The sequence below is a fragment of the Aspergillus terreus genome, genomic scaffold (genome assembly GCF_000149615.1).
Source record: "Aspergillus terreus NIH2624 scaffold_5 genomic scaffold, whole genome shotgun sequence".
In the NCBI taxonomy this organism is placed as follows: Eukaryota; Fungi; Ascomycota; class Eurotiomycetes; order Eurotiales; family Aspergillaceae; genus Aspergillus; species Aspergillus terreus.
Window position 1 is genome coordinate 582,481 of NT_165928.1, and position 27,974 is coordinate 610,454.

General features: G+C 54.2%; 12 protein-coding genes across 12 annotated transcripts; 4 read left to right on the forward strand and 8 right to left on the reverse strand.

The window, feature by feature from the left end:
- Positions 1–499: 499 nt before the first annotated feature.
- Positions 500–1,292, reverse strand: ATEG_03767 (uncharacterized protein; the record flags this gene model as incomplete). The annotated part of the gene is made up of 2 exons (XM_001212945.1): positions 500–1,203; positions 1,289–1,292. 2 exons carry the CDS (start codon positions 1,290–1,292, stop codon positions 500–502), a joined length of 708 nt encoding a protein of 235 aa, XP_001212945.1.
- A 1,003-nt stretch (positions 1,293–2,295) lies between these two features.
- Positions 2,296–2,943, reverse strand: ATEG_03768 (uncharacterized protein; the record flags this gene model as incomplete). The annotated part of the gene is made up of 1 exon (XM_001212946.1): positions 2,296–2,943. The coding sequence occupies one exon, from the start codon at positions 2,941–2,943 to the stop codon at positions 2,296–2,298; it is 648 nt and encodes a 215-aa protein (XP_001212946.1).
- Positions 2,944–4,072: 1,129 nt separating this feature from the next.
- On the forward strand, positions 4,073–5,348 carry ATEG_03769 (uncharacterized protein; the record flags this gene model as incomplete). Its single annotated transcript, XM_001212947.1, has 6 exons — positions 4,073–4,084; positions 4,305–4,377; positions 4,435–4,542; positions 4,792–5,066; positions 5,108–5,142; positions 5,288–5,348. 6 exons carry the CDS (start codon positions 4,073–4,075, stop codon positions 5,346–5,348), a joined length of 564 nt encoding a protein of 187 aa, XP_001212947.1.
- A 387-nt stretch (positions 5,349–5,735) lies between these two features.
- On the reverse strand, positions 5,736–7,338 carry ATEG_03770 (GNAT family N-acetyltransferase; the record flags this gene model as incomplete). The annotated part of the gene is made up of 2 exons (XM_001212948.1): positions 5,736–5,853; positions 5,900–7,338. The coding sequence occupies 2 exons, from the start codon at positions 7,336–7,338 to the stop codon at positions 5,736–5,738; spliced, it is 1,557 nt and encodes a 518-aa protein (XP_001212948.1).
- A 459-nt stretch (positions 7,339–7,797) lies between these two features.
- Positions 7,798–9,192, reverse strand: ATEG_03771 (putative proline utilization protein PrnX-like; the record flags this gene model as incomplete). The annotated part of the gene is made up of 1 exon (XM_001212949.1): positions 7,798–9,192. The coding sequence occupies one exon, from the start codon at positions 9,190–9,192 to the stop codon at positions 7,798–7,800; it is 1,395 nt and encodes a 464-aa protein (XP_001212949.1).
- Positions 9,193–9,884: 692 nt separating this feature from the next.
- On the reverse strand, positions 9,885–11,177 carry ATEG_03772 (uncharacterized protein; the record flags this gene model as incomplete). Its single annotated transcript, XM_001212950.1, has 1 exon — positions 9,885–11,177. The coding sequence occupies one exon, from the start codon at positions 11,175–11,177 to the stop codon at positions 9,885–9,887; it is 1,293 nt and encodes a 430-aa protein (XP_001212950.1).
- A 1,564-nt stretch (positions 11,178–12,741) lies between these two features.
- ATEG_03773 (DnaJ family domain-containing protein) lies at positions 12,742–14,166 on the reverse strand (the record flags this gene model as incomplete). Its single annotated transcript, XM_001212951.1, has 2 exons — positions 12,742–13,935; positions 13,987–14,166. The coding sequence occupies 2 exons, from the start codon at positions 14,164–14,166 to the stop codon at positions 12,742–12,744; spliced, it is 1,374 nt and encodes a 457-aa protein (XP_001212951.1).
- Positions 14,167–14,640: 474 nt separating this feature from the next.
- ATEG_03774 (mitochondrial 37S ribosomal protein mS37) lies at positions 14,641–15,088 on the forward strand (the record flags this gene model as incomplete). Its single annotated transcript, XM_001212952.1, has 3 exons — positions 14,641–14,767; positions 14,845–14,924; positions 14,990–15,088. The coding sequence occupies 3 exons, from the start codon at positions 14,641–14,643 to the stop codon at positions 15,086–15,088; spliced, it is 306 nt and encodes a 101-aa protein (XP_001212952.1).
- Positions 15,089–15,395: 307 nt separating this feature from the next.
- ATEG_03775 (cytochrome P450) lies at positions 15,396–17,087 on the reverse strand (the record flags this gene model as incomplete). The annotated part of the gene is made up of 3 exons (XM_001212953.1): positions 15,396–15,532; positions 15,593–16,698; positions 16,756–17,087. 3 exons carry the CDS (start codon positions 17,085–17,087, stop codon positions 15,396–15,398), a joined length of 1,575 nt encoding a protein of 524 aa, XP_001212953.1.
- Positions 17,088–17,930: 843 nt separating this feature from the next.
- ATEG_03776 (uncharacterized protein) lies at positions 17,931–19,763 on the forward strand (the record flags this gene model as incomplete). The annotated part of the gene is made up of 1 exon (XM_001212954.1): positions 17,931–19,763. One exon carries the CDS (start codon positions 17,931–17,933, stop codon positions 19,761–19,763), a length of 1,833 nt encoding a protein of 610 aa, XP_001212954.1.
- Positions 19,764–20,115: 352 nt separating this feature from the next.
- On the reverse strand, positions 20,116–21,451 carry ATEG_03777 (nucleolar and coiled-body phosphoprotein 1 family protein; the record flags this gene model as incomplete). Its single annotated transcript, XM_001212955.1, has 2 exons — positions 20,116–21,309; positions 21,392–21,451. The coding sequence occupies 2 exons, from the start codon at positions 21,449–21,451 to the stop codon at positions 20,116–20,118; spliced, it is 1,254 nt and encodes a 417-aa protein (XP_001212955.1).
- Positions 21,452–23,408: 1,957 nt separating this feature from the next.
- On the forward strand, positions 23,409–27,941 carry ATEG_03778 (GTP-Rho binding exocyst subunit SEC3; the record flags this gene model as incomplete). Its single annotated transcript, XM_001212956.1, has 5 exons — positions 23,409–23,490; positions 23,682–24,677; positions 24,796–25,781; positions 25,833–26,950; positions 27,014–27,941. The coding sequence occupies 5 exons, from the start codon at positions 23,409–23,411 to the stop codon at positions 27,939–27,941; spliced, it is 4,110 nt and encodes a 1,369-aa protein (XP_001212956.1).
- Between the last annotated feature and the right edge of the window lie 33 nt (positions 27,942–27,974).

The window sequence follows — 27,974 nt, forward strand, 5'->3', positions numbered from 1 at the left end:
GCGGTGGTGAGGTTGGGGTGTGTGGGACACAGACAGGCGATGTCCGCTTGGATTTCGGATTCGTCGGGCTGCTTTTTGGGGCATGCCGCGGTGGTGATGTGGGGATCCGGTTTGCGGTCCTCTTCGGGACAGACGCTCGCTGTGCAGTGCGAGCTGTCGTCTCGTTCGTCTTTCGGTTCGCGGATTTCGTCCGTCGAGCGGGTGGATGCGACGTCTGCGCATCGGTGCGACGATTTGTCGCTGAGCGAGTCGACGTCCGGGTATGTATATACCGGGATCGAGTCGAGCACCTCCTGCGGCACTTTCATCTGGTGCAGGCCCAGATTTTCAATATCTGCCTCGCCGGCTTCGATGCGTCGCTGTAAATTCTCGCGACGTCGCTTCTGCACGAGCTGATAACACAGCAGAAGTAATATACTGAGCACTAGGATCGTCCCGACGATGGCCAGGATGAACCCCCACAGACTGGGCATCTTCTTATCGCCGCGGTCTGCTCGCATTAGCCTTGTCCAGCCAAGTCCTCAGAACACATACCCAAATCTATCAGTGTAAACAATCGAATATCAGTCGGTGCTTGCAGAAACGAGCTCCCGTTGGAATCCGCAGCACTATCTGCGTTGTTCCCGTATGTCGCTAGCTGCTGCATAAGTGTGGCACCCGCGGTGCCTGGAATCGCATACACCGGGAACAGGGCGCGACTCTTCCAGCCGTCGTCACCGTCCAGCAGCCAGGACGGATCGTCAGGGCCGGGCGGCTTCGTGTCGTTGTTGGACGGCACAAAAAAGACCAGCGCGTCGCTGCCCGCCTCGCCCGAGGCGTTCAGATACGCCTTGGTGCAGTCGTCCGAGACCCACGGCGCCAGGCCGATCGTCTGGTATCCGAAGCGCTGGACGTCCTGCAGCCGGGTGGCATTGGCGGGGATGAAGGGGGCGGTGGTGTTGTTGCACGGGTCGCGCGCGCTGAGACTGGGCACAAACAGGAGGCCCTTGATGGGGCCAGTGTCCGGGGTGTTTTGCGTGGAGAGGGTCTGGATGGTGCCGTCGAGCACGAAGTGGAAGGTTGCGCTGTCCTGTCGGCGGGTGAGTGGGCATCCTCGTAACCCCGTCAGCGCGAGATCGGGAACGACATTGACGGCCGGGCTGGCGTTGTTTGCTGACCCGGGCCCCGCAAAGAGCGTGGCCGCGGTGGTGAGCGATTTGGCAGCTGTAGTGGAAGTCATCAGCGTGTTTACATGGGTATGAGTTCGATTAGGACAGAATCGAATCAAACGCAGTGCATGGGAGCATACACATAGCCAAACATTAACCTCAAACCATCCCAAGGAAACAATAGGTAATAAGGACGAGCACAGCGAGTCAGGTCAACGCAAACTCGGCCGGATCGAGGCGACCATAAACATCGTGGCTCGGATCGACCGACATAAACAGAAGGGAAGTCAAGACGCCGACGGGAGAGAAGACGGCCGAGATAGAGACAGAGGAATGTGGGAGAGAGAAAATCAAATCAATAGTCTTGACGAAGAATGCTGACAAGTCGCATGGACGGAGCTGATCGCCATGGAAGCCACAGTCGATCGGCGGTGGATGCAGTGCGTTCGGGCCCCACGAACCCTTTGCTGGCGCGTAGTTCGACTAGTCTAGGGGATGAAGGTGTTCCGATTGCTGTTCAGGGTTCAGGGATCTCATCCATCCATTCGACTTGGTCGCTCGACTCCTTGCGTGACTAGACGCCGGGCGCAGTTGGTCGCATGCGGGTGACGTTTGCGGGATTCTTCATAGTTGAGGATGGCAATGTACGGAGAACGAAGTACTCGGAGGATTGTCTGGAGAATATCTCCGCTCGGTCTGTCTGTGCGTGTTATATCGTGGGGATTAGTTGTGCTTGTTCGAGGTGGAAGTTGGCATTGTTTCAAGTCGCACATATGGTTGCTGTTCTCACGTTAGTCGGTGTTTGCAAAGAATTAAGGGCTCAACTTACAGATTGAGCTGGCGTAGAATGCCAGAACCGAGTGAATCTGGAGCGAAGTTGAAATACTTCCTTTTCCGGTCGGGATCAGGATTTCCCAATGCGGAAACCCTGAAGATATTGCTTATGTAACCATCCACAGCATCAACAATTAACTTAATATCAGGGTTGGATATCATGCCATAGCCAGATTATATATACGACGGATCAAAGTAACAATCACTTATGAACTATTTATACAGCACCGAGATGTTCGATTGTTCCTCAACTCGGGTGGTCTCTATATACATTGGAGACTCAGTTGAAACATGAATGCCATGGCCAATGCACCTACAGAGCAAGAGCAAGAGCGAGGATACCCGCTCCACCTGCAACAGCCATGGCAACCCCGCCGGTAGGAGCAGGGGCACCGCCCGTCGACTGAGCAGACGAGGCTGAAGCCGAAGCCGACGCCGACGCCGAGCTCGAGCTTGAGTGGGAGGTGGTGGCATGGGAGGAGCCGGCGGAAGTAGTCAGGGCAGCATTAGAAGCTGTCTGACTCACAGTCTGGCTGGCACCTTGATAGCTGGATCCAGCCTCAAGGCTAGAGTCCGTCTGGAACGCGCTATCCGCGGTGGCAGTTGGTAAGTCGCCGAACATTTGTACACCCACGGATGTCGCCCAGGCCTTGACACTGCTCGGGAGCTCGTTGTACCAGGCTGGATACGAGCCCTCTGCGGCGGCACTGGCGACGGAGGCGCGAAAGGCCGGATCGGTGAGGATATCCATTTGCCAGGAAGTTGGGACGGCGGTCTCCATGACCGACAAGATGGAGTCGGGGATATCGGCAAGGAAAGCATCGGCCGCGGAGGAGGCTGATGCAATGGTACCATTGTCGAAATCAGTGCCAAACGACTCAGCGGTGGCAGTCACCTCTGGGGCTGGCGTGGCCAGCGCTGTGGCGGCGAGGAGAAGAGTGGCGAGAGTCTTGCACAGCATGGTGAGGGTCTGGTATGAGGAGTGATGTGAAGGTGTATTCACGAGGAGGGTCAACAGACCATCCTTAAGTACGCCGTGTCTTACATTTTTGCCTCATTTACGGAGGCTCCGGGCAAGAAAGAAATTGCGAAAAGGGGGCAGACCCTTGATGGTAAGCAGCGGCTAAGCTCATGGCGCTATACGATAGTGAGTATACTAGTTCCAGCTTGGGCGGCCCTAGGGCTAAGAATAACAATGAAATGATCAAAAAGTGCCATTTTAGCCGAGCGGCCCACCAATTACCATGGTACGGAGAGTCTAGACCTGCAAGGGTCCCTTAAGACTGAAACTACAGTAGAGACAACGGACGGCGGCGGAACGGATACTTGTTTGTAGTATCTGTTCTGTACCAACGCCGTTGTCCCACCGGAAAACGGCAGATTCAAGTGACAAACCTTTGAAGACATATTATTGTGTTAATTTAATATACCTATTCAATAAGAGAACTATATTAACATCGAGATGCCATACAAGTTCACTGAGCTGCTGCGGTCATTCATGTTGACTTCCATTATACTCTCTTCACCATGTCTCCCTTGTATACTCTCATCTCCTAGGCTATAAAGATAGCTCACAATCCTTCTTCCCCATTCGTCTCCCATATATATACACCGTCCTTCTCACTACACCTCTCAGTGCCCACCTGAATACCTCAACCTTGGGTCCACTCCTGGTCCAGCTGTCGGACGACTTCCAAAGCTATATATTCAATATCAATCCCTCAGGCCAAAGCCGCTGCTTGGACCCTGATGCATGAAGCCAGTAATTGTCTTGCCAATCCCATCCTCGCAGGCGATGAGCTTACTCCCTAATATTCATACAAACAGATAAGTATTCAGGACCGCTCTCCCTCCCCTTATCATACTGAGGCTCCTCATAGGAAGACAATACATTGCATGATTGATGGACTGCTGAGCATACTATTGCTCAATGAGCGGACCCTTGTCTTCTGATGTTGGCTTCTCGTATATACATGGTCACCTTTGGTGCTGTTACGTCGACGAAGTAACAACCTGTTGGACATGCACCCAGAACGCATTTTGCCCGGAACCTGGTAAAACCCCTGGAGCGGCCTGAATTCATGTCCGGCATGTCTTCCCAGGTTCGCGATCTTTCCAAGAAAAGACATGGTCAAAGGCTGATCTTTTGTCACCCCTTGATGTCTGAGCAGATAATCGCCAGGGCATCTATGCCACTTTTGCGACGGGCTCTCTCCGCAGACGAAACTGTACCCATTGCGATGCCTACAAAGGGTCCAGTGAATGCCGAAGCCGCTACGAGCATATAATTCGCTCAATGAGAATACTACAACCTTCTTCAAGGCGATTCTCGCTGTTCCCACCGCTTCGGACAGCACGGAGGCTCAGGCATCGAACAACAGCTCTGATACACTCAGTAAGCCTTCACATTCTCTCCAATTCCCTCGGTTTCCGCAAGCTAACCAACTTATAGACAGTTGCCAGCCTTCGTACAAGCTCCTGGGCGAAGCACAGGACCGTACCGTTGGGATGTCGCGTCAGGAACAGGGTCCGGCCGCCGGAGGGATCTTGGCAGATCAGTGTGGGTTGGGCAAGACGGTGGTGGCCCTCGTCCATATCTATCGGGAGGTGCCACCCGTTTCCGACTCTATCTGATCCAACAACTTGGTTTCCGTGGGTGCTATCGCCAGAGGAGAGACGGGCCATGCCGGACTATCTGCGTAAGTCATTGAGTGTTGAATTGTTGGAGCGATAAGCTGACTGATCTAGGGTCCTCCATCCTAGCCTCAACAGTATAATTGACCCATCGTGGCGGGTGACTCAAGGACAGACCCAAGGACCGCCTCGAAATGGGAGTCTCAGAGTCCATGGCCAAGCGGCCCTCCAACGGTTCCGATTCCAATCCCAGGTGCTGGCAAAAACGGGGCGTGTTCGGAAGGACGAGAAGTACAGGGATATCTGAAGCTTTCCAAGACGGATGTGTGGGTGAGGGTCATGCCGACAGAGCTACACGATGTTCACCAGAGATGGGTGCGCTACAATTCTTCCGAATATGTGGACATCGTCACCGACTCGAGAAATAGCGAATACGGCGTGCCTATCCTGGTCAGTCCAAGGGTCCAGACCATGCTAAGTAGACTGTACAGGTCCATAGCAAGAAACTTTGGAACATGCCATTAGGGTACGCAGCCATGGTCACCGATGATTGGCATATTTTGTGGTGACGGCTGTACGTCGGTCAATGCTTCTTAGCATGGAGGCGTATAGTTTGTCAACATGCGCAGAAGATCCTGCAAAATCCACCGCCAGCCTTTTCTATTATATAGCTTGGCTCGGAAACGGCACCTTCCCAGCAGATACCGCGCTGTTGCCGCGCGCGTATCGTAGACGACGAGGTCTACCAGTGCACCTGGAATGAAGCGGGGGAGCATTCCTTGGGAACATCAGGAGGAGCTTTCTCTCGTGCTCTGGATTAGGATTCGCTAGGCCTGCACCTGCAATCATTGCACCGCTGCGCAGACTGCGGACCATTATCTCGTGTTCGTGATCTGACATGCCGGACCCGCGATGCATCAGCGAAAGGTAGATAGATATCGACCGGGGAAACAGAATACACTAGATAGCCGATGCCCTTACTGAAGAGACGGGGAGAGAAAATCACCAAAGTAGTACCGAGACCTTCATCGACTTTTTTGAGTCGTCCTTTATCTACATATCTGAAACCTAGTCTGTCAAGTATAATACGTAAAGCTCATGAATGTTCATTATAGATCATCACAAAACAGGACCTTCCCAAGAGTCTCGCTTGATCTTCATCAAAGCAGATTGCTTGTGGGGAAAGGTCACTTCTCCCTCTTTATAGAATCCTGAATGTCTCAAATACCCAATGACCCTACACTCGTTAGTACGATCCAAATACAACTAACAGGAGAACTCACTTTTCATTATCCACCCGCGGCTCCAGCATCACCGTCTCCGTCCGCGGATCCGCCAACCAGCAATAATGCACCAACGAACTCAACCAGATGGCCACGCGATGCGGGCCACGGAACTCCTGCTCGCCGATCAGCAGATGAATACCGCGGTCGTAGTTGGCCGCGTTCCCGATCAGCGAGCCCAGCCGGTCCTCCTTCACCCAGTAGATCTCAAAGTAGCCGAAGGGCTTGCCGTCCCAGCATCCGATAACCGGGAAGCTGTGGCGGCTGTTGAGATTGGTGCGCAGGAAGTTCTCCTGCTTGGCGATGGGACCGCCCTCGCCCCAGGCGGCGTTGACGCGCGCGTCGTTCATCCACTTGTGCAGGAGCTCGAGATCGGAGGGCGTGTCGGGCTGTGGGTGCATCGTAGGTGAGGAGAGCGCCGAGCCGGCCGGGCCTTTGGCGTCCGGCGCGTGCAGGTTCGGCACCCGGAAGGAGAGGTACTGCTGGACGCTGGGGACGTAGCGCACGTAGAAGACTTCGCCCTGGTGCGGGGGTTTCGGGCGGATGGGGTGGCGTACGCCGTTGGTGAAGGTGTATTGCGGCGGCGGCGGCGGGTAGTACGTGGGCAGATGGCTGCCGGAGGTGTAGGGAGTTTCTTTCGGGGTGAAGGGGCGCTGGTCGCTGCTGGAGGTTGGGGTGTTGGCGTCCCGGGGGTAGATGTTCTCGCGGGTGGGCGAGGCGAGACGGTGGGAGAGGAAGGATAAGGATCCGGTCATGGGGTGCTGGCCGCATTTCGGGTTGAGCGTGAAGAGGAAGAGGCGCGGGTCGATCTGCCAGAAGGCGCGGCGACTGACGAACATGGCGTCCCAGGATGCGGCGGCGTAGGGGTCGGTGCCGACGGCGGAGTCCTCGGTCGAGATGAGACCCATACGCTCGAGCTTGGGGAGGACGTTGCGGCCCTGGAAGATGCCCTCGCGCTTGATGTTGATGCGCCACTCGCCCTTGGGTTTGCCCCGGGTGGGTGTGTTGGCGGCCGCGTCGGTTTCGAGGTACGGCGACGGCTCATCCTCGTGGAAGTACCACCAGAGCGTGACCCAGAGCATCATGGCTATCTGGCGCGACGGCGACGCGGCGGGTCTGTACTCGCTGTCGGGCGGATTGACAATGTACGACAGATACAGGCAGTCGTCGTGCAGGGTCGGCACGGTGAACCGGGTCGAGGACCTCGCGTCATCTTTTTCGGCCGCCTCGCGACCGCGACTGGGCGGACGGTCGTGCGATTCGGAGCCCTGTTGTTTCTGGGTCGCCGTCGGCTGCCGCGTGTAGAGGACGACGGTCCATCCGGGCGGGATCAACGAGTTGTTGAGGTGGTTGTCGCTGGATTTGAAGTTGACCCCGCCAAAGACGGGCGTCACGCTATAGAACTGGCCGTTCGGGAGGTGGACGACGTTGTTACGCATGGTGGTTCACGCATGAATAGTAGGTGAGAATCGGAAGAGAAATTGGGAAGGAAGAATCGATACGGAGTACTCCGTAGAAGAGAAAAGTCGGTGGTGGGCTGTTCTCAATGCCCGCCGCTGTACGGAGTACAAGTGGGATGATCAGCGACCCCTCGGGACACGAGATTCCCACTGATCGCGTAACGAAAATAGGTGACGTGACTGATGGATCGGAATCAGCCCGAATTCCACCCGACACTGCTCGATTGCATTTTTTTTCTTTTGAATGTGGTGAGAGGGAGGAAGAGAAAAGAAAAAAAAAAAAGCCCGACGGTGTGAAGTGGTATGACGCGAGAACCGTTGATGTCACGGCCCACTTCCATTTACGGCGATATAGAACGACACTAGGTCATCCATGTAAATCTGCAAGGATGCGAGTATATACAATAAGTGTTCCATTCTATTGATTTACAGATAAGATCAAAAATCCTCCACCGTCGTGCCGATCTTCCGTTGCCGCGCCAGCTGCACCAGATCGCCGCCCGTCACCAGATCCATCAACCCCAATCCCACGCTCTTGTATATCACATTCCCCTTTTGAATCCATTCCCGCAAACTTATACTATCTTCGTCCTCCTGTCCTAGATCCTGACCCGCCTGTCGTACCATCAACAGTTCGCCCAGCTCCACCACCTGGTTGGGCTTCACCTCCGCCTGGATGATCTCGCCGGCCTCCTTGAGCGCCGCATCCAGGCTGTCCACCACCACGACCCCGCTGCGCTTGACATGCTTGTGGAAGTGCCGATGTGAAGGTTGCACATTGACCTCCTCCCGGAGGATCTCGGGATCCAGCTCCGTCATGTGCGGTTTGTACGACCCGATCGCGCTGATGAGGCGACCCTTCTGTCGGCCCTCGCGCGAGGTGAGGTGATGCGCCGGGAAGAGTGGCTTGACCGAGGGCGTGCAGCAGAAGATGGCGTCGGCCTTGCGCAGCGCATCGTGGATCACCCGCGAGTACTCGCCAAAGTCGGTGCTGACGGCGGAGAATTTCACCTCCCCGCGCCAGCCGGCGTTCTCGGGCGAGTAAATATCCCGTAGCAGCTGCGCGGCGCGGTCGAACGACCGGTTGATAATGTACACGCGCTTGATATCCGACCCCCGCAGCACCAGCGCCAGCCGGATGTGCCAGTATGCCTGCTTCCCGGCGCCAAACACCACGATCGTGCGCACCCGCTTGCGTTTGTTGAACACCATGGTCGACGTCAGCGCCGTGCGGAACGGCGTCAGCTCGTGTGCGTTGATGAGCCCGAACGGCAGGCTCTCCTCGTCCAGCAGCGTGACGCTCCCCTGCGGCGAGGTATCGCGGGTGCCGGCTGCGGGCCAGGCGCCCATGGTGTTGGAAAGGCCAGTGTCGACGGGGAGTTTGTTGACACAGCCGGAGGGGAGGGAGGCGCTGGAGGTGCTCGAGGACCGCTCTTCCTCCTGCGACGAGATGGACAGCTCGCTGAGGTCGGAGGCCACCGAGGCCATCGAGGTTCGCGGACCGCGAGAGCCCATGGCGGCCTTATCAGTGGCTGGGATGTCAACGCCGCTGTCGACAGCGCAGCCGGCCGTCCCCCCGTCTTGGAGCGAGATCATCTTCATGCCGATGGTGTGGCCCGTGCTGGCGGGCATGAACAGCGTCGTGCAGCCATTTCGTCGGGTGATGGCGGTTCTCTGCGGTTGGTAGGTCGCCGAACAGCCGTTTTCCTGGTTTCCGGTCGAGTACTCTTGGAGGGATTTGCTGAGATTCTGTTGAAGCGCGATAATTTCATCGCGGGTCAGGGAGAGGAGCAGCGAGCGGAGCTGCGTCTGGGAGAGAATAGTCAATGGCATGAGGGGCGATTGTTGGACAGAAATGAATCAGTAAATAGATAAACAATCCACCGTCGACCAGCGATCAATGCGGGCGAGAGTTATTATGGGCTAAGAGAGGTCCAAGAGGCGCAGTCGCTGAATGTCTGGTTCCGATGACGAGTGGTCGCAAACGGTCAATTGTATTCACTGGGCGACCCAAACCGACGACAGGCGACCAAAACAATCACTCGAAAAGAACAACGATCGAGGAGATCTCGCCTGCTTATGAGTGTTATCTTTGGATATTAGTATTATTCATATTCGCTGCGATCCGCGTCTGGTCCACCGAAGATGACGACAGTCCAAGACCTCTCGGGCGCACCAAGCGGGGCTTGAAGGACCGTGGGATGGTCATCCTTCTTGGTGTCTGTCACACGAGTCCACGTAGATAATCTCTTCGGCTCGGAGTCGGGATAGGCGTTGCGGGGTTTATTCCTGTCATGCCCGTGCTTATCATGCGAATCCCGATTGGGGATGTCGGAGATAATGAGGTTGTTTGTTGTGGTGGTGGTGGTGGTGTGTTGCCACTGCGGGGATATCATCAAGCTTGGCAGCTTACGGAGTACGGAGTACTACTTCTGTACGACTGCCCATACTGAAACACTACAACAGATAGTACGGTATGTATAAATAGCAATCATCAACATTGTCGTCAGATCGTATCTACCAGCTTAATACCCCCACACCTCTTCATCATCGCGAACTATATCATCCTCATTCAGCACCCGCAACCCGTTCTCCTTCGCTTCTCGTTTTCGCTGCTTCCTCGTCACAATTCGGCTGGGTGTGAGCGGCGTCACCGGGGTAAATGGCATGTACGGGCTGTATGGAGTGGGCAGTCCGGTGCGAGGTCCATTCAAAGGCTTCGCCGGGCGTTCCAAGACCGTCGTCTTTGTGGCGGGCGCACTCTGCAGAGGATACGCGTCCCGGAACGGCAGAGACGACTTGCTCTGCCCGGGAGTAGACAGACTCAATGGAGCAGGGGCCGGTGCCCGGCCCCCAGGTGGCTTCCCAAGAGAGATCTGGCTCGCACCAGGGGGCGCCGGCGGAGGGGGAGGATTGTAGAGTCGCGGACTCAAGGGCATCTGCTCCTGGCCATAGGACGTGGTAGCATGCACGTCCGGAGACGCCAGAGGAGAAGAGATGGACATCTTCCGAAGAGGGAGTCGGGGAGACCGCAGCTTGCTGACATTTGCCTGAGGACGAGAGTTGGAGTTGAACAGCGACATCGACGAGAGCTTGGACAGTCGCGAACTGGATCGGGGGCTCATGGGAGCCATCTGCGTGAGAGGTGGTTGGTCTGACACTCTCGACGCCCGATCCGTGAACGGATTGCTTTGAGCACTGTCGGGCGACTGCACTTCTTTCTCGTCGCGCATGGGATCCTTCCCCGCCGCCCTCTGCTCGTCATACTCCATGACAGCCGCATAGAGCATCTCCAAATCTTCTTGTGCCCTGCGTCGGTCGGTTGTCACCACCGACTCATCGATGGTGCCAACGCTACCGTTGCCGGAGAGATGAGACCGGGACCCTTTGGTCAAGGTGCTCCAGGATCCATGGGAGCCGTTCATCTTTCCTGGCGGCGGAAGGTGTGCAGATACAGGGGTGATGGGGCTAGGATCTAAACTGATAGAGGACTTAACTGGCCTCATCATTTCCATCTGCAGGGAATAGTTGGAGGTTTGCACCGTTCGTCGCAGCCGTCGACCGACAAAAAGCAACAGGCTTAGGAGAATGGCAACAAAAATCACGTAGGCACCGACAATGCCCCCGATCTGGATCGCCAGAAGCGGCTCATCCAACGGGGGGTCAGTCGAGAAGCTGTTCGCACGGCGGTGCAAACGGGAGAGAAAATGCGACGACTCCTGCAATACTGATCCAGCAGCGGCAACAGGAGATAGTAGAATGATCGCGAGAATCATGAAAACGGGCATCATGTTTGGTGACCCCCGATACAGAGCCATAGTTTAAGTAGGGCCCTTCGACATGACCGGAGACGGTTTGGATCGCACGCGAGGCCGCAAATCCCTTACGGAACGAGCCAGAGTAACACACGGCATCCTGGCAGTAGGAGGGGGCGATGGGTGATATAACCGCAGCCTCTACCGGGGTGATTGGATGTGATAGTGTGAAGAAACAGCCCGAAGGTTGAGGGGAGAAAGTGACTTGGCGGCGGGAGACATCGGACGCCTGTCGTTGGTGCAAATACGCGCCCAGCTGCATGCCTGGCACATCCATCACACGGCCGAGTTGGCCAGTGAGGATCCGAAGAGAGCGAGTCCCTGAGCGTTGATCATTTTGTGGAGTTATGTTATCGACCAATTGTTGATTCTGTGTGGTATGCGAGGGAAATGTAGGATGTACGGAGTAGGGATCATCTCGAGGTTTAGGGCGAGACTCCTGGTTTAGGGCGTGGATGGCATATGTTCCTGCCTCAGGCCGATATAGGGCTGCCTTCCCAATAAGGAAATCGCAATGGAGGCATACTTCCTTCTACAATCTATACTCACAACAGATGCAAGATGCTCTTCCTCGCAAAACATGGGCTGCTCACATCTCCTTCTCTCCCCCCAAACAGCAACATCACAATCTTTACTCCAACCACGTTCTTTTCCACATCGAACTCACTTCATTAACACTCACCATCATTCTATCCCACATCAAGTCATAAGCATTCGAAACTCCAACCCGAGTCTCATGGGACACAAAGTCTCTTCCGTCGCTGGCGTCAGATCGGACCGCTACTACGAGCCGGGAAACGCCATTAACGAAGTCTGGGTCGGCGACGTCGAAGTCATCTCTCGTCTACCCTTTGGAGACTCAGAAATGGGACAGGCTGCCTGGCCCGAAGGCGGCTGGCCGAAGATCCCCTGGCGTAACTTTGTGATCCCATTGAAGCGCGGTATCAAATTCACCGATAAACCCAAGAAAATCCAATCGGAACACTGGACGATGATAGGACTCATTATGGGAGTGCACATCGTACTACTGGTGTTCTCGGCTTACTTGATACGGTGGAGGACAGCGAGATCGTATGCCCTGCGACGCTCCCTCCAGGCCAGAGACGCACGCTATCACAAGAGAGCACGGGCCATCTATTTCGCCGATCTCTGGATGTGCCTGTTCGCTCTGGCGCTGGGCCTCTCTGCTGCGATATGGGGTTTTGTCATCTGGGCCCAACTCAATGAGGCTCTCGGGGCACAAGCCAAACTAGTAGCGTTGCAGATCGTGGATGCCCTTTTACTAGGACTGGCAATCTTTCGCACTGCCCAGGGCTTTCTCTCGGTCTGGACGGATTGGAGGAGGGCTGCAGTCAGGGGGGACGAGGAAGTCGCGGTGGAACTCGGAGTATTGGAGCGCCGGGAGTCGTGAGGAGGAGCAAATGAACTGTATCACTAGGTTCATCCAGTAGTGTATTCTAACTTCACAGGCGTCAGGAGTAGCAACAAATAGGATCTAGATTTCTAATCGCGTCAAGATCATATAATACAGTGTACATACCATGTAGAAACTGTACAGCGGCTGTTCCTATTTCTCTTTAGAAAACAGATCGCGCCAAAACTCTTTGAAGCCATATCCCTTGGCCTCGTCCTCTTCATACACCCGAGTAGTGTGAGACGTGCTCAACGAGTCCAGAATTCCACTGGCCTTGGATCCCACAGACTCGGGGCGCCTCGTCCTTTCCGTGGCACGTCGCTTAATCTCCTCAGCGAGACTCGGGGCTACATCAGCGTAGCATGCTTTTAACTCGCGCTCAAGACTGATGTATGGTTTCTGGGCAACGGGAGGGGCTTGGAGATTGTATGTTCGCGTGAGAGCGTTAAGATTTTTCACCGATAGTTCGTAGAACGGACGTTCGATAGAGAGGTAGTTGGGGTCACGAAGTGGCGAGAGGTGCGGTAAAGCCTCGCTCTCTTCGTTCGGTTCTTTTGACGGAGCGTCAGTCTCCGGTATGGAAGATTCGGAAGCCGTCGAATACAAGGACTCGCCGCTATCCTCGTCCATCTCTCGAAACGACCGCTCTATCTTGGCCTTCTCTGCCAACCGAGCCTCTGCGGCGGCATAAGCATCGGCGCGTCTCATTTGCATTTCCAAAGACCCTCCTTGACTTGATATCAGCCTCGCGGCATGTCGCCTCCATTCTGTCCTCAAACGTTGACGGAACCGGTCGACCTCCTTCGCAAGCTCCTGCTGCTTCTCGATCCACGGCGGCACCAGCTCCTGTTTCTGGATCATCTTGTTCATGAAGTATTCTGTGGTATCGATAAAGGCACTGTTCGCATTGTGGTCCGTCTGGGTATTGATGCCCTTGCCCCTCTTGATCTTGTCGAACTGACCACGCGCCATCGCATCCTCGATCCGTTCGTTCGCTAGTGACGACAGCCCTTGGATCGTGGCGGGCATCGGTCGAGCTCCCGCGGAGAATCGTTCCCGCATCTCCCTCCGCATGGCCTCACGCTCTTTGTCCGAAATCCCGGGGTCTTGACTTAAAGAGTATACGGATGTACGTTCTTTGGCTTCGGCGAGACGGAGACCTGCGGACTTCTTCGGTTTGGGGGTGATTCGCATATCGACGGGGTTAGGCTGCGGAATCTTGTACGGCGTACGGATCGGCTTCTTCGCTGAGCTGTCTAGCATGCGTAACGTAATATCATGGACATTTTCCGTCCCACTCCAGGGTTCCGCTAAGGCAATATCGCGAGTGCCTTGTCCTGCGCTCGCCTGAATCGTCATCAGCAATGCATCGCCTATACGTTACAGCCCTGCACCTACCGGCATATCAAGAATGGAATTGGCCGCCGCATACTCGTTCTTGAAAGAGCTTGCCGCGATCCTCTCTTCCAGCTCGCGCTTCAGATCATCCGAGAACCCCGCCTGCTGCATGTTTTTGCGCGCGGACCGGCCGCCTTCCAGCATAGCTTGCTCTGTCATTTCTGATAGCCTGCGGGCCATGGCGCCCTCTTCCTTTGGTTCATCCCCCGAAGCTGAGACCCTCTCTTTCTCATCCGTCTTCGATGCAGTCTGCCGTCGACTCACAGTAGAGAAATACCGCGGTATCTGACGCCGCGGCGCACAAATGGCCGACACATTGCTGACGCCAAACACCCCCAAGCGACTTCCACTCATCGCGGTCCACGTCGTTATATACAAGGGCGACCAAATCGTGGCTGAAAGAAGTGGCAATCCAACAAAGAGCTCAGGGAGCTATCGGAGTATGGACAAGGCCAGAGCTTACGTCAGCCACTATCGCGGCGGGCAAAATTGCCAAACAGGGTTCTTGGCACCTCCGACCGGCTTCCGACAACTTTTGGATCTGGATCTCCAGCCGGTCTCCGATCCTTGTCTGCGTTCGCTGCTGTCCGATTGTTCCGCGCGCTTGGGAGTTTTTCGTCTGGAGGTTAGGAATCCTCGATCGCCGCCGTCACAATGCCCGTCAAAGGCGCCACGACCCGTCTCAACCCGGTCCGTCTGCAGACCATTCCTCATCTCCGGGTCCGTCGTCCGAATCAACATGAGCAGAACCCGTGCGTGACGGTGATGTCTTCGATGCTGAGTATGCTTTGCCCGTGGGAGGCTACTGCGATTGCGGTGGTTATTTGTGTTTCTTGGACTGGGCTGACTGGTTCGCAGGCTGCTGGGCGTCTTCTGGATACACGGCGGAGGGATGTGCTGCTCTTGAGCAACAGTTGAGACAGTGCATGGATGCACCGGTATGTGGCTTCGTACAACTTACACCCATGCCATTCGGAATATGTTCTAACGGATCTTTGGATAGAAACCCAAGGGCAACAAGAAGAACACCATCAACTACCACCTGATGAGAATGTACCCCAAGGTCGTCGGCCCCAAGAAGAAGGAGGGCACCCTCGGTTAAAGTACGGTTTAATGCTGCGTGTTTTTGTTATCTCGGGCGAAGCGTCGCGTCAAATACATCTGTGATATGGGACGCGCAGCATGCCCTGCGGTTGTCTTGGTGGATCGTGCGTGAAGGTTCGACCCGAGTCCTACGGCCTCAAGAGACCATTTGTACCCGGAGTTATGGCTTTTGGAAACTACAGATACATACCTGTTTTGTTTGTTCGAGGTAAAGGGTCGTTTTACATTTATCTCTGTACATTATTACGTGATATCTAGAAAGAAGATTTTGATTTGATCATGATATTGCCATTCATGTGCTGCGTTTAGGCTACTTCAATCTTCAGTACCAATTTCTCGCTTCGAGGCTTCACCGTGTAAGCATCGATAGCCTCAATGCCATCATCATCCACGATAGATGTTCTGTAGTTGGTGAAGACGGACGCGATGACCAGTTTGATTTCTAGACATTAGTTAGAGATTGCTCGTTACGCAGGCAGACTGAGACTGAGGCGCAACCTACCTTGCAATGCCAGATTACTTCCTACACACATCCTTCCCCCGCTTCCAAAGGCCCAGAACCATCGCTTTCGCTCCTCAAGCTCGGCAGAAGAATTGCCATCCTTGAGCCACCGCTCGGGCTGCCAAGTTTCCGGTTCAGGGAACACCTCGGGATTGCGATGCAACGAGTATGCTTGCGCATTTACCCTTGTGTTTGCTGGAATGCCCGTGTATCCCGCAAGATTGCAAGAGGGATAGGGCGTTACTCGCGGTTGAATTCCGGGAATTGGCGCATGAAGACGAAGTGTTTCGGTGACGATTGCGTCCAGGAGAGGCAGCGAGTCCACCGACTTGGCCGAGGGGAGAATCTTTGACGTGGCAGGATACCTAATCGACGGATCGAGGGTTAAAAGTTCCTCGCGCAGCTTCGTCTGCAGTTCAGGGTGCTGCGACAGCTCCCAGAAGAGGTAGGTCAGGGCGACAGCGCTGGTCTCGAACCCGGCTGTCAGCTGGTCGTACAGTTCGCATGCGATTTCAATCCGCTGTTTCTCGGGAGTGTCCGGGACGGAGTTTTGATTGTCTTCTTTCGAGGTATGCTTTAGCATGGCTTGCTTGAGCTGCTTGTAGACGACAGGCTCGGCGTCAAGTTCCGTTGATCCAACGGACGCCTCTGCTTTATCACATAGCTCCAGATTCCATCGGTCGAGAATGTCATTAGCGTCATCGCACCATCTAGGAATCAGACGAATCCCGAGGGCCTTGGTCCAGGAGAGGAGATTGGGAACTTCCTGATTGAAAAATTCAAAAGGCTTCCGGGAGTGGTAGAGATGAAGCATCTTCTTCCGGTAGGCTTCATCCTGGAGAAAACGGGTCCCGTTTGCTAGTCCAAAGAGGTAGGCAGAGACGAAATCCATCGTAACACCTTGATTGATATCGTGCATTTCCAGATGTTTTCCACTTGAAGCTGCATCTTGGAAAATTGGCAGAAGACGACTGAAGACAATGTTCTCCGAGATCAGCCGCATATGAGGCGATGACTGGAGAAATGACTTGCTGTATATGTTGGACATCATTCTCTTACGGGTCGAGTGTGGTTTGCTGCCAGTCATGGTGAACATACTGACGGTTCTATGGCCTCGTCAGCGGTCTCGCATCCTTACGGGGCTTATGGGGGTATCTGCTTACCCCAGAGATCCAAAGCCTAAGGGATACCAATCGTGTTTCTCGAACCCACCGGTATAGACCGATTTGATGCCATTTTCCACGCAATTGATCGAGATCTCATTGGGAGATAGCCTCACAATCGGCCCATGCTTTTCATGAGCGGCCTGAATGGTCCGATTATTCTGACTGGTGTATCGCTTCCACAAAATCCACACAGGAGATACTGGAGCCGTCCAGTGCGCATTTGGGATTTTCGACAGAGGCGAGATGAACGCCGGGTGTATAATGACCCTGTACAGAACGAAGAGCCCCAGGGAAACCAGAGCAACTACCGTAAATGCTGACACTGCCATTTTGGGCCCAAGGACTGGATATGAGGACTGTGGAGAGTCGAGGGAAGCGGACCAGGACCCATGGGTGGTCCTTATCTATGGTTGGTACTGTGTGACATCGCGGAAACCTTCCATTAGGGGAGCATGGCTTCCATTAGGAGAATCTCCCCCGCACAAGCTCATAGATTTGGAGAAAAAAGGCATTGCCGCGGCCCACTGGGTCCTGGGAGAGCTGGTGCCAGTTAGGCATGTAGGTCGTATTATTATGAGTCACTCAAAGGAATCCTTTAGTAATAAGTCAAGTCTCTCTGGATGGAGGAGTCACGGTGGGTGGAGAGGGTTTCGTTTAGTTAACGACCCCACACAATGAATGAGAGGGAAGCTTTGCGATAAGATAAGAGCAACAACCATGACATAAGCACAACCACCTCCATCACAATCACAGCTTCGTTTATATTCAACTCCTCTCTTCAAATCTTCAATATATACGGGTAAAATGCGCTAGAGCGATAATATTCTTCTTTAGTGACTCTTTGATATACTATCATGCGTGTATGACTCACGCTATGGCCCATTCGCCTCTCTTTCCTGGCTATTGCTGTGGTGATTGACATCACAGCCCTGTCTCATCGCACAATGATCAATCGCCGCGGAAACCACCAGGTAACCAATTTTCACCAGCCATCATGGATGCCTTGGCTGACTCACGATAATCCTTTTGTTAGTCTTTTCCTCTGTTGTTATCTCCCACAGCATCCTTTGGTGCATATACCTGATCCCCGTGAAGATATCACCGGGCATTTGATTTGCAATATCAGTCCTTCTACATCTGCTGCATTTGGCTACATGCGTTGACAGTCCATGATGCTTGTGGATCTACCTCCTGAAATTCTCTATCACATCGCGAGCTATCTCCCGACTGCCAGCGCCCTCGCCCATCTCGCCCAAACTTGCCACCGCTTGCATACCATCATCACCGCAGATGACTGGCGCATTTGTCGAGCTTTCATAAGCCACCGCTTTCCGCACATTGACACACCTCCTTTCTGGAAAGATGCAGCCCAGGCTCTGACGTCTCGTTCTCGAGCTTTGGATAAACATGCTGTCATCGGTCGCTTTGTCGGCCCGTCTCGAGATGCTGCGAAGGTCGGAAGCCATCAAGCCATCAGACGAGACAATCCCACCCATGGATATCGTCCTGCGATTGACTCGTATGAATTCTGGAATGGCAAGACATGGGAAGACAGAAAAGAAGTCCTCGCTTGGAGCGCGGCTGATACGCTGGTAATGCGCATCCGGCAGACTGGGAGGGGTCGAAATGAACAGTGGTTTGTCTTCGACGATCTGGATCATATCAGTAGCCATGACGACATTTGCGGCCTTCATCTCCTGAGACCGAATCATTATGCAAAAGAGCGGGATAGAGAGCATATTATTTTTGGTCGCATGCGGGGCGAGCTTGTTCATCTTGCAATTGCGCCAGTCACCTCAGCGTACGAGTACAAGCAACGATTCCTAACCTTTGGTGTGGAGCTCGAAAGGACCGATCTCTCTAATGGACCAGACCCGATTCTTGCGGCGCATTTCAGCAACGGGTCTATTGCTTTCTACAGCACCACGTCGGAGGATGCAGAGGTCCAGGCATTTGCACGCCTTCGCATCGACCCAGACAAGGTGGCACGCAACAAATTCTCCAAATTCATCTCACCGTCACGCTTTGCTGTGGCCACTGGTCGTCTAGATGACTCGTTGACTGTTTCCACCATATCTCAGGAGAGATTATCACTGGACCGCGTGATTGGTGTGGATTCTTTGGATCTTGACTCGCAAGTCGGCCTAGCACAGAAGACCAACGTCACTGCCATCACACCCTTCTCTCCACGAACTTCGCACCCATCCTCGGGTAATATCTTCCTCGCAGCGTGGGGCGATCGCGCGGTCAGACTTCACGATCTTCGCTCCGACAGGCCATATGAGAAGATATACCGAGACAACAGTGACCATAACCCTATCTACTGTGTCCACCCCTTGGGAAATGATCGATTCGTGGTGGGAGCCGGTGGAGATGCAGTTGTCAAGATCTTCGACCTCCGCATGCCCAAGAACTACACCTACCTGGACGCCAGGGCATCTTTAACCTGCCTGTATAACCAATCTCCCAACCACCGTTCTGGAAACGGGGTCAGTAACCACGTGAAAAGTGTCATCGACGGCATCAGATATCCCCGCAAAGACTTATCCATCTTCCTATCCTATCAACCGCAAGTCCTAAACCGCCGCCGCGCACGATCTTACGCAAACCGCTCATACCGCGGGGCAATCTACACCATGTCCTCTCCGTCGCCTTTGTCACCCACCCTATACACTGGGATCGCCAACGGGGTCGTCCGCTTGGATTTCGCCTCCACCGACGACTTGACTGGCCCGTGCAAGGCGTGGCATCAGGATCGTATCGACCTCAACCCCAGCACTGCCAACGTCACTACCTCCCCGGTGGACAGGGTTTTGGACCTATCAGGTTATGAGCGCCCGGATCCTCGGGACACAACCACCCCGTTGAAGCTGCGGAAGCAACAGCCCTTCAAATCTGTTGGCGACGAGGATATTGCAAACGAGGAACTGACCGGTTGGGATCGTAGGTGGGAGCGGCTTGGGGCAGCTGGAGCTTGGAGACGTGGAGGCGTCCCTCTTCGTTAGTTGGGTAGAGAATGGCGGCTGGTGTCTGGGGTGTTGGTGGTATTCCTTGGAGTGGGCTATGAATGTCTTGAAATCATTGTCAGAGTTAAAAGCGTTAAACGAGATGATATTCCGGATTCAACTACTGCAGCGTCATGTCAAACAGAAACAATGTTAATAACAGATACTCTTTCTAGGGAAATAAAAGGAAACAGTCCGGCTCCAAAAGCGCCTTGCTCGACATAATGAACATGAAAAATTCAATCCAGATCAGTAAGATCTAAATAGACAGATCTAGATCTATTAATAGCGACAAACTTTTCTTCACTGGAGACACCCCTCTTTAGGTCTATCTTAGGAGTATGATTCGGAATCAATCCTCAAACTTGAAGGACTTGCCGCCGGAGATATCAATGGGACCGCCACGGTAAGAACCACGCTTCTTCTTGTTCTTCTCCTTGGTGAAGCCCTTGCCGCGGGTGACGGACAGATCCTTCCAGGCCTTCTCGGCATAGGCGTAGGGCACGTAATCGTTCGATGGGTGGTCATGAGGCTGCTCGCTCAGGACAGCGAGGGGGGTCGGGCGGGCGCCGGTGTGTCTCTTCTTGTTTCCGTTGCCGGGGGCCGGGCTCGCGCTGGAGGAGCTGGTCTGCTGAGCGCTGCTGCTGTTCTTCGGGACGTCCGATCCGGAGTTCTGCAGGGTTCCGCTGCTGTTGCTAGAATCGCTAGAGGCCGACGACTTGTCGGATTTCTTCTTTCCGTCGCCGGAGTCGTCATCCGACGAGGAGTCACTCGAGCCGCTGGAGCTGGAGTCGGAAGGGGGCAGAGGCGTCTTGGTCGCGGCCTTCAGGGCTTTCTTATCGGCTTTTTTGGCGGCCTTGTCGTCTTCTGATTCGGAATCAGAACTGGACGAGTCGGAGTCGGAGGTGGACGAGGATGATGATGAGTCGCTGGAGGATTCAGAATCCGACGAAGAGGAATCCGACGAGGAGGAAGAAGCCGAAGAAGATTCCGAGTCCGAAGAGGACGATTCTGAGGAAGAGTCGGATGAGGTTGAGGCTTCCGTCTTGGTCTTCTTAGTCTTGGGAGGCTCGTCGGAGTCCGAGTCGGAAGATGAGGAGCTGGAATCCGCCTTGCGCTTCACTCCTTGGGACTGGCTTTTGGGAGCGGGAGCGGGTTCAGACTCATCCTCCTCATCTTCATCATCAGCATCGCTATCAGAGCTGGAAGAAGACGACGAGGAGGACGAGGACGAGGACGAGGACGAGGATGAGGATGAAGACGAAGACGAAGACGAGCTAGCAGACTTCATCGAGACGTCAGAGTCGCTGGAGCTACTGTCGTCATCGCTGCTGTCGCTCTCGTCCTTACTGCTGCTCGAGCCGTCCCATTTGTAGATACCGAGCAACGAGGGCACATTCTTCGCTTCGGTCACGGCTTTGTTCAAAGATTTCGCGGTCAATTCCTTTGTAAACGCTTCACTGGTGCTGGTGAAGCCGGATTTGGAAAGGAAAGCGGCGATCGAGGCGATTAACAGGGTAGGGGGCATCGGAGTGCTGTCGGCCTTCTGAAGTAGAAAATTCGATCAGTACAACCAGGCCTGGCCGCCAGTACATATTTGCGCATGGCTGTCAGATGGCTTTCCATACCTTGCCCTTGCCTTTGACATTTTTGGCGGGCGAAGACTTGTTCGCCTTCTTGGACACCATTGCGACGTCTTCTGAAGAATTCGAGGAGGTGAAGTTGGCCACAAGAACAACTGAAGTGGATGTCTATCATCGTGAAGGAAGAAGAAAAAAAAGGCAGAAAAAAAAAAACAGTGGCTCAAGGCGGTAAGGAAATATTAAACGACGATTGGTCACCCAGACTAAGTCCACTGGGAGGGATTCACGTGGGCCCCCGTGATTCCGGACAATACCTAAAGAGGAAATGTATTTCCATCCATGGCAACTCCTGGTCAATCTATTGATCCTCGAATGCTTCCTAGAAGCCTTTGATCGCATTGTCCCCAGACTCATATCAAGTCTGCTCTCAAGAACCTGATCTAACCTGCTCAAATAGTCCACATTGTGTTGGAATGCTGCTGAATGGTGAGGGATATATATTAAATCCTACAATGCGCACTGAGATCTCCTTAGACTATTAGGGTACCTTGATACAGATATGGTGGTGCCTGAAACTTCCCTAGAAACCAATTTGCCATCAGACTCATTACGCTATGAATCTGTGGCTTGGAAGTCATGGCCTTTGCAACTGGTCTTCTGCTTCCGACGCTGTCGCAGACCACCGTCACAACCACAAATCTAGATCCCTCTCATGCTCCCCGGAAGGATGTGCAGCCCTGCATAACCGATTGCTCCACAAAAGCACGCAGCACGTCAGCTCTCCTACGCTGGAGCGTACTCCGTAGACTTGTGGAGGCAACCCTCTCTATCGCTTTCTATCTCTCTGTGACATCTATACCGTGCTTCAGGGACGTGACGTTCTCCATTTGACCCTGCAGGTGGCTCAACCTCATGCTCATGATGTTTTCCCTTTTCAGTGAGTTCCTACCAACTGATGGCGACCGCTCGTTTCTTGTCTTGTTATATCCGTCTCATGTCGGCCCTGGCTGTGGGAGGAACCAGGATGCCGGCCTGTTGCTAGATCCAACCAGCTTCCTCGCCCACTGGCGCTACCCGCGCTGGTTGCGCCGGGGATAACAATCTTTTAGGATGAGAGCCTTTCGGATGTGTACACCTTGGAATCCGCAGATTCATGGCATCAAAACGGATGGAAAATGCGGAGCCTGATGAATGGCCGCCTTTGATTCCTCCAACTACAGATGGTCGACCTGTACCAGAGAGGTCTGATAAGGACTGGGCTGTGGGAAAAATTACCACGAATCGTGTGCCGGACTGTATATGGATGCTGCGCCGGAGGGTTTGTATTCGGTCTTTTTGTGACAAAGCTTGGGAGAGCGGACATATTTGACTTTCATCTCACGACGGTGTCCTTGGGGTCCAGGGCGAAAGCCACGGCTGTCCGAGGTTTTGAGGAAATGGACGAGACTGGTTGAAAGAAGGGTGTAGAGTGTTGGGTAGGGAGGTATTCCTACTGGGGCCGAGTGGTTTCAGATCGAATTTCGGCCAGGATATGGTGCTGGATTGGACTGAGGATGTTGAACAGCACTCTATAACTACCTACCTAATTAGGTAGTTTAGTGCATGGATAGTTAGTCAGCTGGCGGATGCACTCAACCGGATTAGTGCCCGCGTTTCGTCCCCAGCCTGTGAGGGAACAACTGCCTGAGCGTGGCTGATGAGCTAATGCCACAGCACTCTCCATCCTCCGTGCATGCTTCGAACTCCCACTTGTGCCACCAGCCATTCCTTCTTCCTCCCTCCTCGAACCGCTCTCTGTGTGACCTCTACATAGATCCATCGGCTTCCGACCTGCTATAGTCGTCCCTGAACACGGCGCGTCCCTCCCGTGTCATCCCTCCCGATATTCCCGATCATGTCCACCTGGCCTCTGGTATCTCCTCTCGAGTGAGCTCGCCTTCCGCGGATAGAAGAAGCGATTATGAATGGTCGGGATCCCTCGCGAGGTCCTCCTGCCGGGGATTATCCTCCACAGAGGGACCCGCGTCGAGCTGCTCCGGCGGCCGGACCGGGCGATGGTACAATGTCAAGGGCCGAGAAGTTTGAGGATGAGAAGCGACGCATAATTCAGAGTTGTTTCTCAAGGAAAGATAATGATGGCCACTGTATGTGAATTTCTCCATGCGCTTTTAACGGAGGTCTTTGCGCGATCGTTCTCCACGTGTTAGGATAGGAGTTATGCTGGGCGCACGCCTTGTTTTGCCCTCTGCCTGAGGGGATTACCCTTCCTTGCCGCACCCGACGAACTCAATCCGTCGTCTCTCCATGACTTGTAGCTGATGCGCTTTTTTTACAGTGACTGAATCTTACATCACCCACGTCCGCATCACGGAAGATGGTGCATACCCATCCACCCCCGCCCCGCCGAATTCGCCGGCAGAGAACAAAAAGCCTCGAGTGATCATCGTTGCTGTGAGAAGATCCGGCCGCGTGCGCATGCATAAAGCTAGGGAAAACAATGACGGATCCTTCTCTATCGGCAAAACCTGGATGCTGGATGATCTATCCTCGATACAATCATATAACGCATTCGTTCCGTCATCGCCATTGGAACAGCAACAGAAACAATGGGCGTCCAATGTCGGCTTCGTTGTGACTGTGGGGAAGCCTTATTACTGGCATGCGAGAACCTCTAAAGAAAAGGAATTCTTCATCGGAAGTTTGGTGAAGATCTACAGAAAGTATACGGGCGGAAAGGTGCCAAAACTGATCGGTTTCGACGAACGTGAGCGACAATTGCTTGTCGGAACCCCATCTGGACAGTCTGCATCCCCGAGGAACCCGGAGCAATCATTACCTCCGCCGCAACCGCCCTCGTCACACAGTAGCCGCCCTCAATCACCATATTCGAACCGTGCTGCCAGTCGAGATGGCCCTAGACGAACGCCTGCCGAGGAGCAGTCGCTCCGCTCTCAACGAAGCCGGGAGCAGATGGGAAGACCCTCAACCGGTCAATCGGGACGAAGCGGTCCTCCTTTTGGACCCCCTCAGCACCCCCCACCGGTCACCCCTGACCAGCGAGATCAGCCTCCGCCACGGGCAGCCGAAAGAGCTCCCAAAGTACCAATATTGCAGCCCCCCGAACCGAGGAACAGGGATCATGGCCCCTCTGGAACCAAGGCTTTCGATGAAGGTAATATGATCGGCACATTTCCGGAGTCACGGCCGCCATCATCCAAGTCGACGGATGCAAGACCTCCCCTCCACACCAAGGTTTCTAGTTCAAGTTCTATGGATGCAAAGCGCAGCAAGGAGGGTGCGCGACCCCCTACGGCTAGTTCAGAGAGTCGCAGTATGCATGATGCGGCAAGCTCACTGGGGCCTGCCCCAATCGAACAAGGTAGTACAAAGACCTTCTCATCGATGCACGGTTGGATTTCCAGGCGCTGACACGTTTGCTCCTTTGTTAGAACCCCCAAATGTTGATGTGCCAGCTGCATTGAACCCTACTCCTTCAGCTGATAGGACTGTTCCAGTTATGGCGGAGACCGTCGAGGCGTCAGCAGCGCCAGAAGCTGAACCTAGCCAACCGATCACTGAAACTGCACCCACTAGTCCTCAGATCACCAAGGATTCCTTGGATGAAGACCCTGACGCACACCGCCCTGGTCTAGGGCCTATGATCAAGAAGAAAGCCAGCAATGATGTCGCGGGAGCCTTCCGCAAAGCTGCCACGGCCTATGGTGCTTTCAGACCAAGGCCTGGAGGTGCTGGTGAGCGACTCCTAGCCGCTGCGAAGAAACAGCAGGCCGAGTCAGCTGGGCCTGACGGTATCACCGGCGTTGTTCCTGCTCCGTCTCTTCGGTCAGGAAACGATCCAGGAGCAGCGGCGTCTCCAGTGACCCCTGATAAGGAAGCACCATCTCTGCCATCTCCAACCAAGGATGCGCCATCTCCTGTAACGACCCCCTCTATGGATCCACCCACGGTTGAAGTTACACGAGTCGCCACGGAGGAAGTTCCGCCTGCTGAGAGTAACAACCAGGAAGAGCAGAGAGACACTTCGAGGGCAGCAGTGAAACTCCCTGTGGAGGATAGATCGAGATCCGTGTCTCCTTCGCCTAGTGGTCGCCGCCGTAGACGCCACGAGGACAATACCTTGAAATACTGCCAGGCTCTCGGGATTGACCCTAAGGTCATTGAAGGACGTGGTGTAGAGTTTGACGATATCCTGACTGACCTCGGATGGAATGGTCGCTTGAGCGACGACAAGCGGATTGAAGATCTGGAGACAGATATTCGACGCGAGATTGGGCGGGTAGAGGCTACCAGCTGGCTTGGTAACCTCGAGCAGCAAGAAGGAAAGGTGGAGCAACTCGCGAAACTGATCGACAAGACGATTGAAGAGTGCGAAGAGCTGGACAATCTTCTAACTCTCTATTCGCATGAACTTAACGTACGTTCCCAGATGTCGTTCTGCCATACTCTGACGCTAACATACAAACAGACTTTGAACGATGATGTATCCTACATCGAAGCTCAATCTCAGGGTCTGCAGGTGCAGACGGCCAACCAGAAGCTGCTGCAAAACGAACTGCAGAACCTGTTGAAGACCCTTTCTATCTCCAGTGCAGACCTGCGCTCCTTGAAAGAGGCTTCCCTGAGTAACCCAGATGGACTCAGAGATACTGAAGTGGCATTGTCTACTCTCTATAAGGCGATGCTCATGATAGACTCCGATATATGGCAAAACAAGAGACGATTGGTCGACGCTGCGGGAGATCATGCCAGCGTGGGTGTCTATGCCGACACGGAGATTGGACAGATGCGCGCTATCAAGGAGAAGAAAGCCGAATACCGCGCCCACTCTGAGTACTTCTTACAGCGACTGAAACAATTCATGGGGATCGCGTACAAGGTGGCCGAGCAGAAGAGGGTGGACGCAGCTGCCAACCTCCAGAAAGATCCCATGAAGCTGGACAGCGAACCCAGAGTCTACTCTCGGAAAGAACTCTGGATGTACCACGGATTAATGCTTTTTGCCCGGGAGGTCAGTGGGCCTGAATGGCAGGCGCTTATCACTCTTTATGAGCAGCAGGCCAAACAACCATACCAGAATCAATTCAGGGACAACGGCTTTGCGTGGAAGAAGGCAGCGCGAAAACCAACAGGCGAGGAGCAGGAGCTCCTCTTTACTCATCAGGAGAAGGAGAAGGAGATGGAAGGCATTACCATGGCGGCTCGTAAGCTCACCGTGAAACGGGGTAAGACTATCAGAGCCGCCACCGGGTTTAGACTCTCTTTTGGCGAGAAGCAGCCAGGGAGGCTTGAACCATGCGAGGTCTTTGCTGGGGCTCTTCATGAGACGATCAACATGATCGTGGAGGAGCAGAACTTTATTGTTCACTTCTTCCATCTGAGCTCGCTGCCGAGCTTGGAATTTTCCGACCTCGTTGCGTCTGCCCATCCCGAACAGCGCCCGTTACCCGATTTCAGCGTCAAACAACCCCACGACCCCGATCGTCGTCTGGGCAGGAAGGTGGAGCAGATTATGGATGAGATATACTCGTTTTGGCCTGTGGATTTGCAAAATCTGGTGGATTGGGCCATCAAAGCTGACCCGATGTAAGTATAGTAACGGGGATTCTCTGGGTTGTTGCGATGGCTTTGCTAACCGACTAAATTTAGACAAGGGGTTGGTATTCTGTTTGCTCTGGAGAAAGCGATCTCGGATTTGGAAGACACCAACCAAGACTTCATCATCCACACACTCCAGAAGATCCACTCCCGCTTGATTGGCTTGTTCAGCCGGTTTGTGGACGATCAAATTCGCGGAATCGAAGAAACGAAGGTCAAGGTGAACAAGCGGAAGGGCGTGATCTCGTTTATGCGCGTCTTCCCCAACTTTTCGGCCGCCATTGAGAATATGCTTTCTCAGCCATCGCAAGAGTTGCTTGACATCCGAATTAGCGTCAACGCAGCCTATGATCGCATCAACCGGGCTATGTGGGAGTCGCTGAAGTTCATTGCGAAGGAGGCACCGGGTCAAGCTGCGGGTGTCGCCGCGACGACTGGGGACCCAGAAGACAAGGAGGCGCTGAATTACCACATTCTCCTGATTGAGAACATGAACCACTACATTGAGGAAGTGGATGTCCGAGGGCTTCCCGTGCTGGAGCGGTGGCGGGACCGGGCACACCAGGACCTGCAAGAACACCTGAAGCTCTACCTGGATTCTGTGATCCATCGGCCACTTGGGCGGTTGCTCGAGTTTGTGGAATCGGCCGAGCGACTGATGGCGTCTGGGGGTAATCCCCAGGACATCGCCAGTCGGCCGAGCCATTCGCGGTCGGTGGCTAAGAAGGTTCTGGCCACGTATGATGCCAAAGAGATGCGACGAGGCATTGAACTGCTCAAGAAGCGTGTGGAGAAACACTTTGGCGACGCCGACGATCCGGGGTTGAGTCGCAGCCTCGTGCTGAAGGTGCTCCGGGAATGCGAGGGACGGTATCTTGAAGCTCACGACCGTACCCGCCGGGTCCTTCAGGCGGTGTATGAGGGCCAGCTGGAGCTGGAATGGCGCAGGGAGGATGCAAGCGCCATGTTCAAGCGGTGATACCTTGAGCTTTTCTTTTCTCTGTCCGCTTCT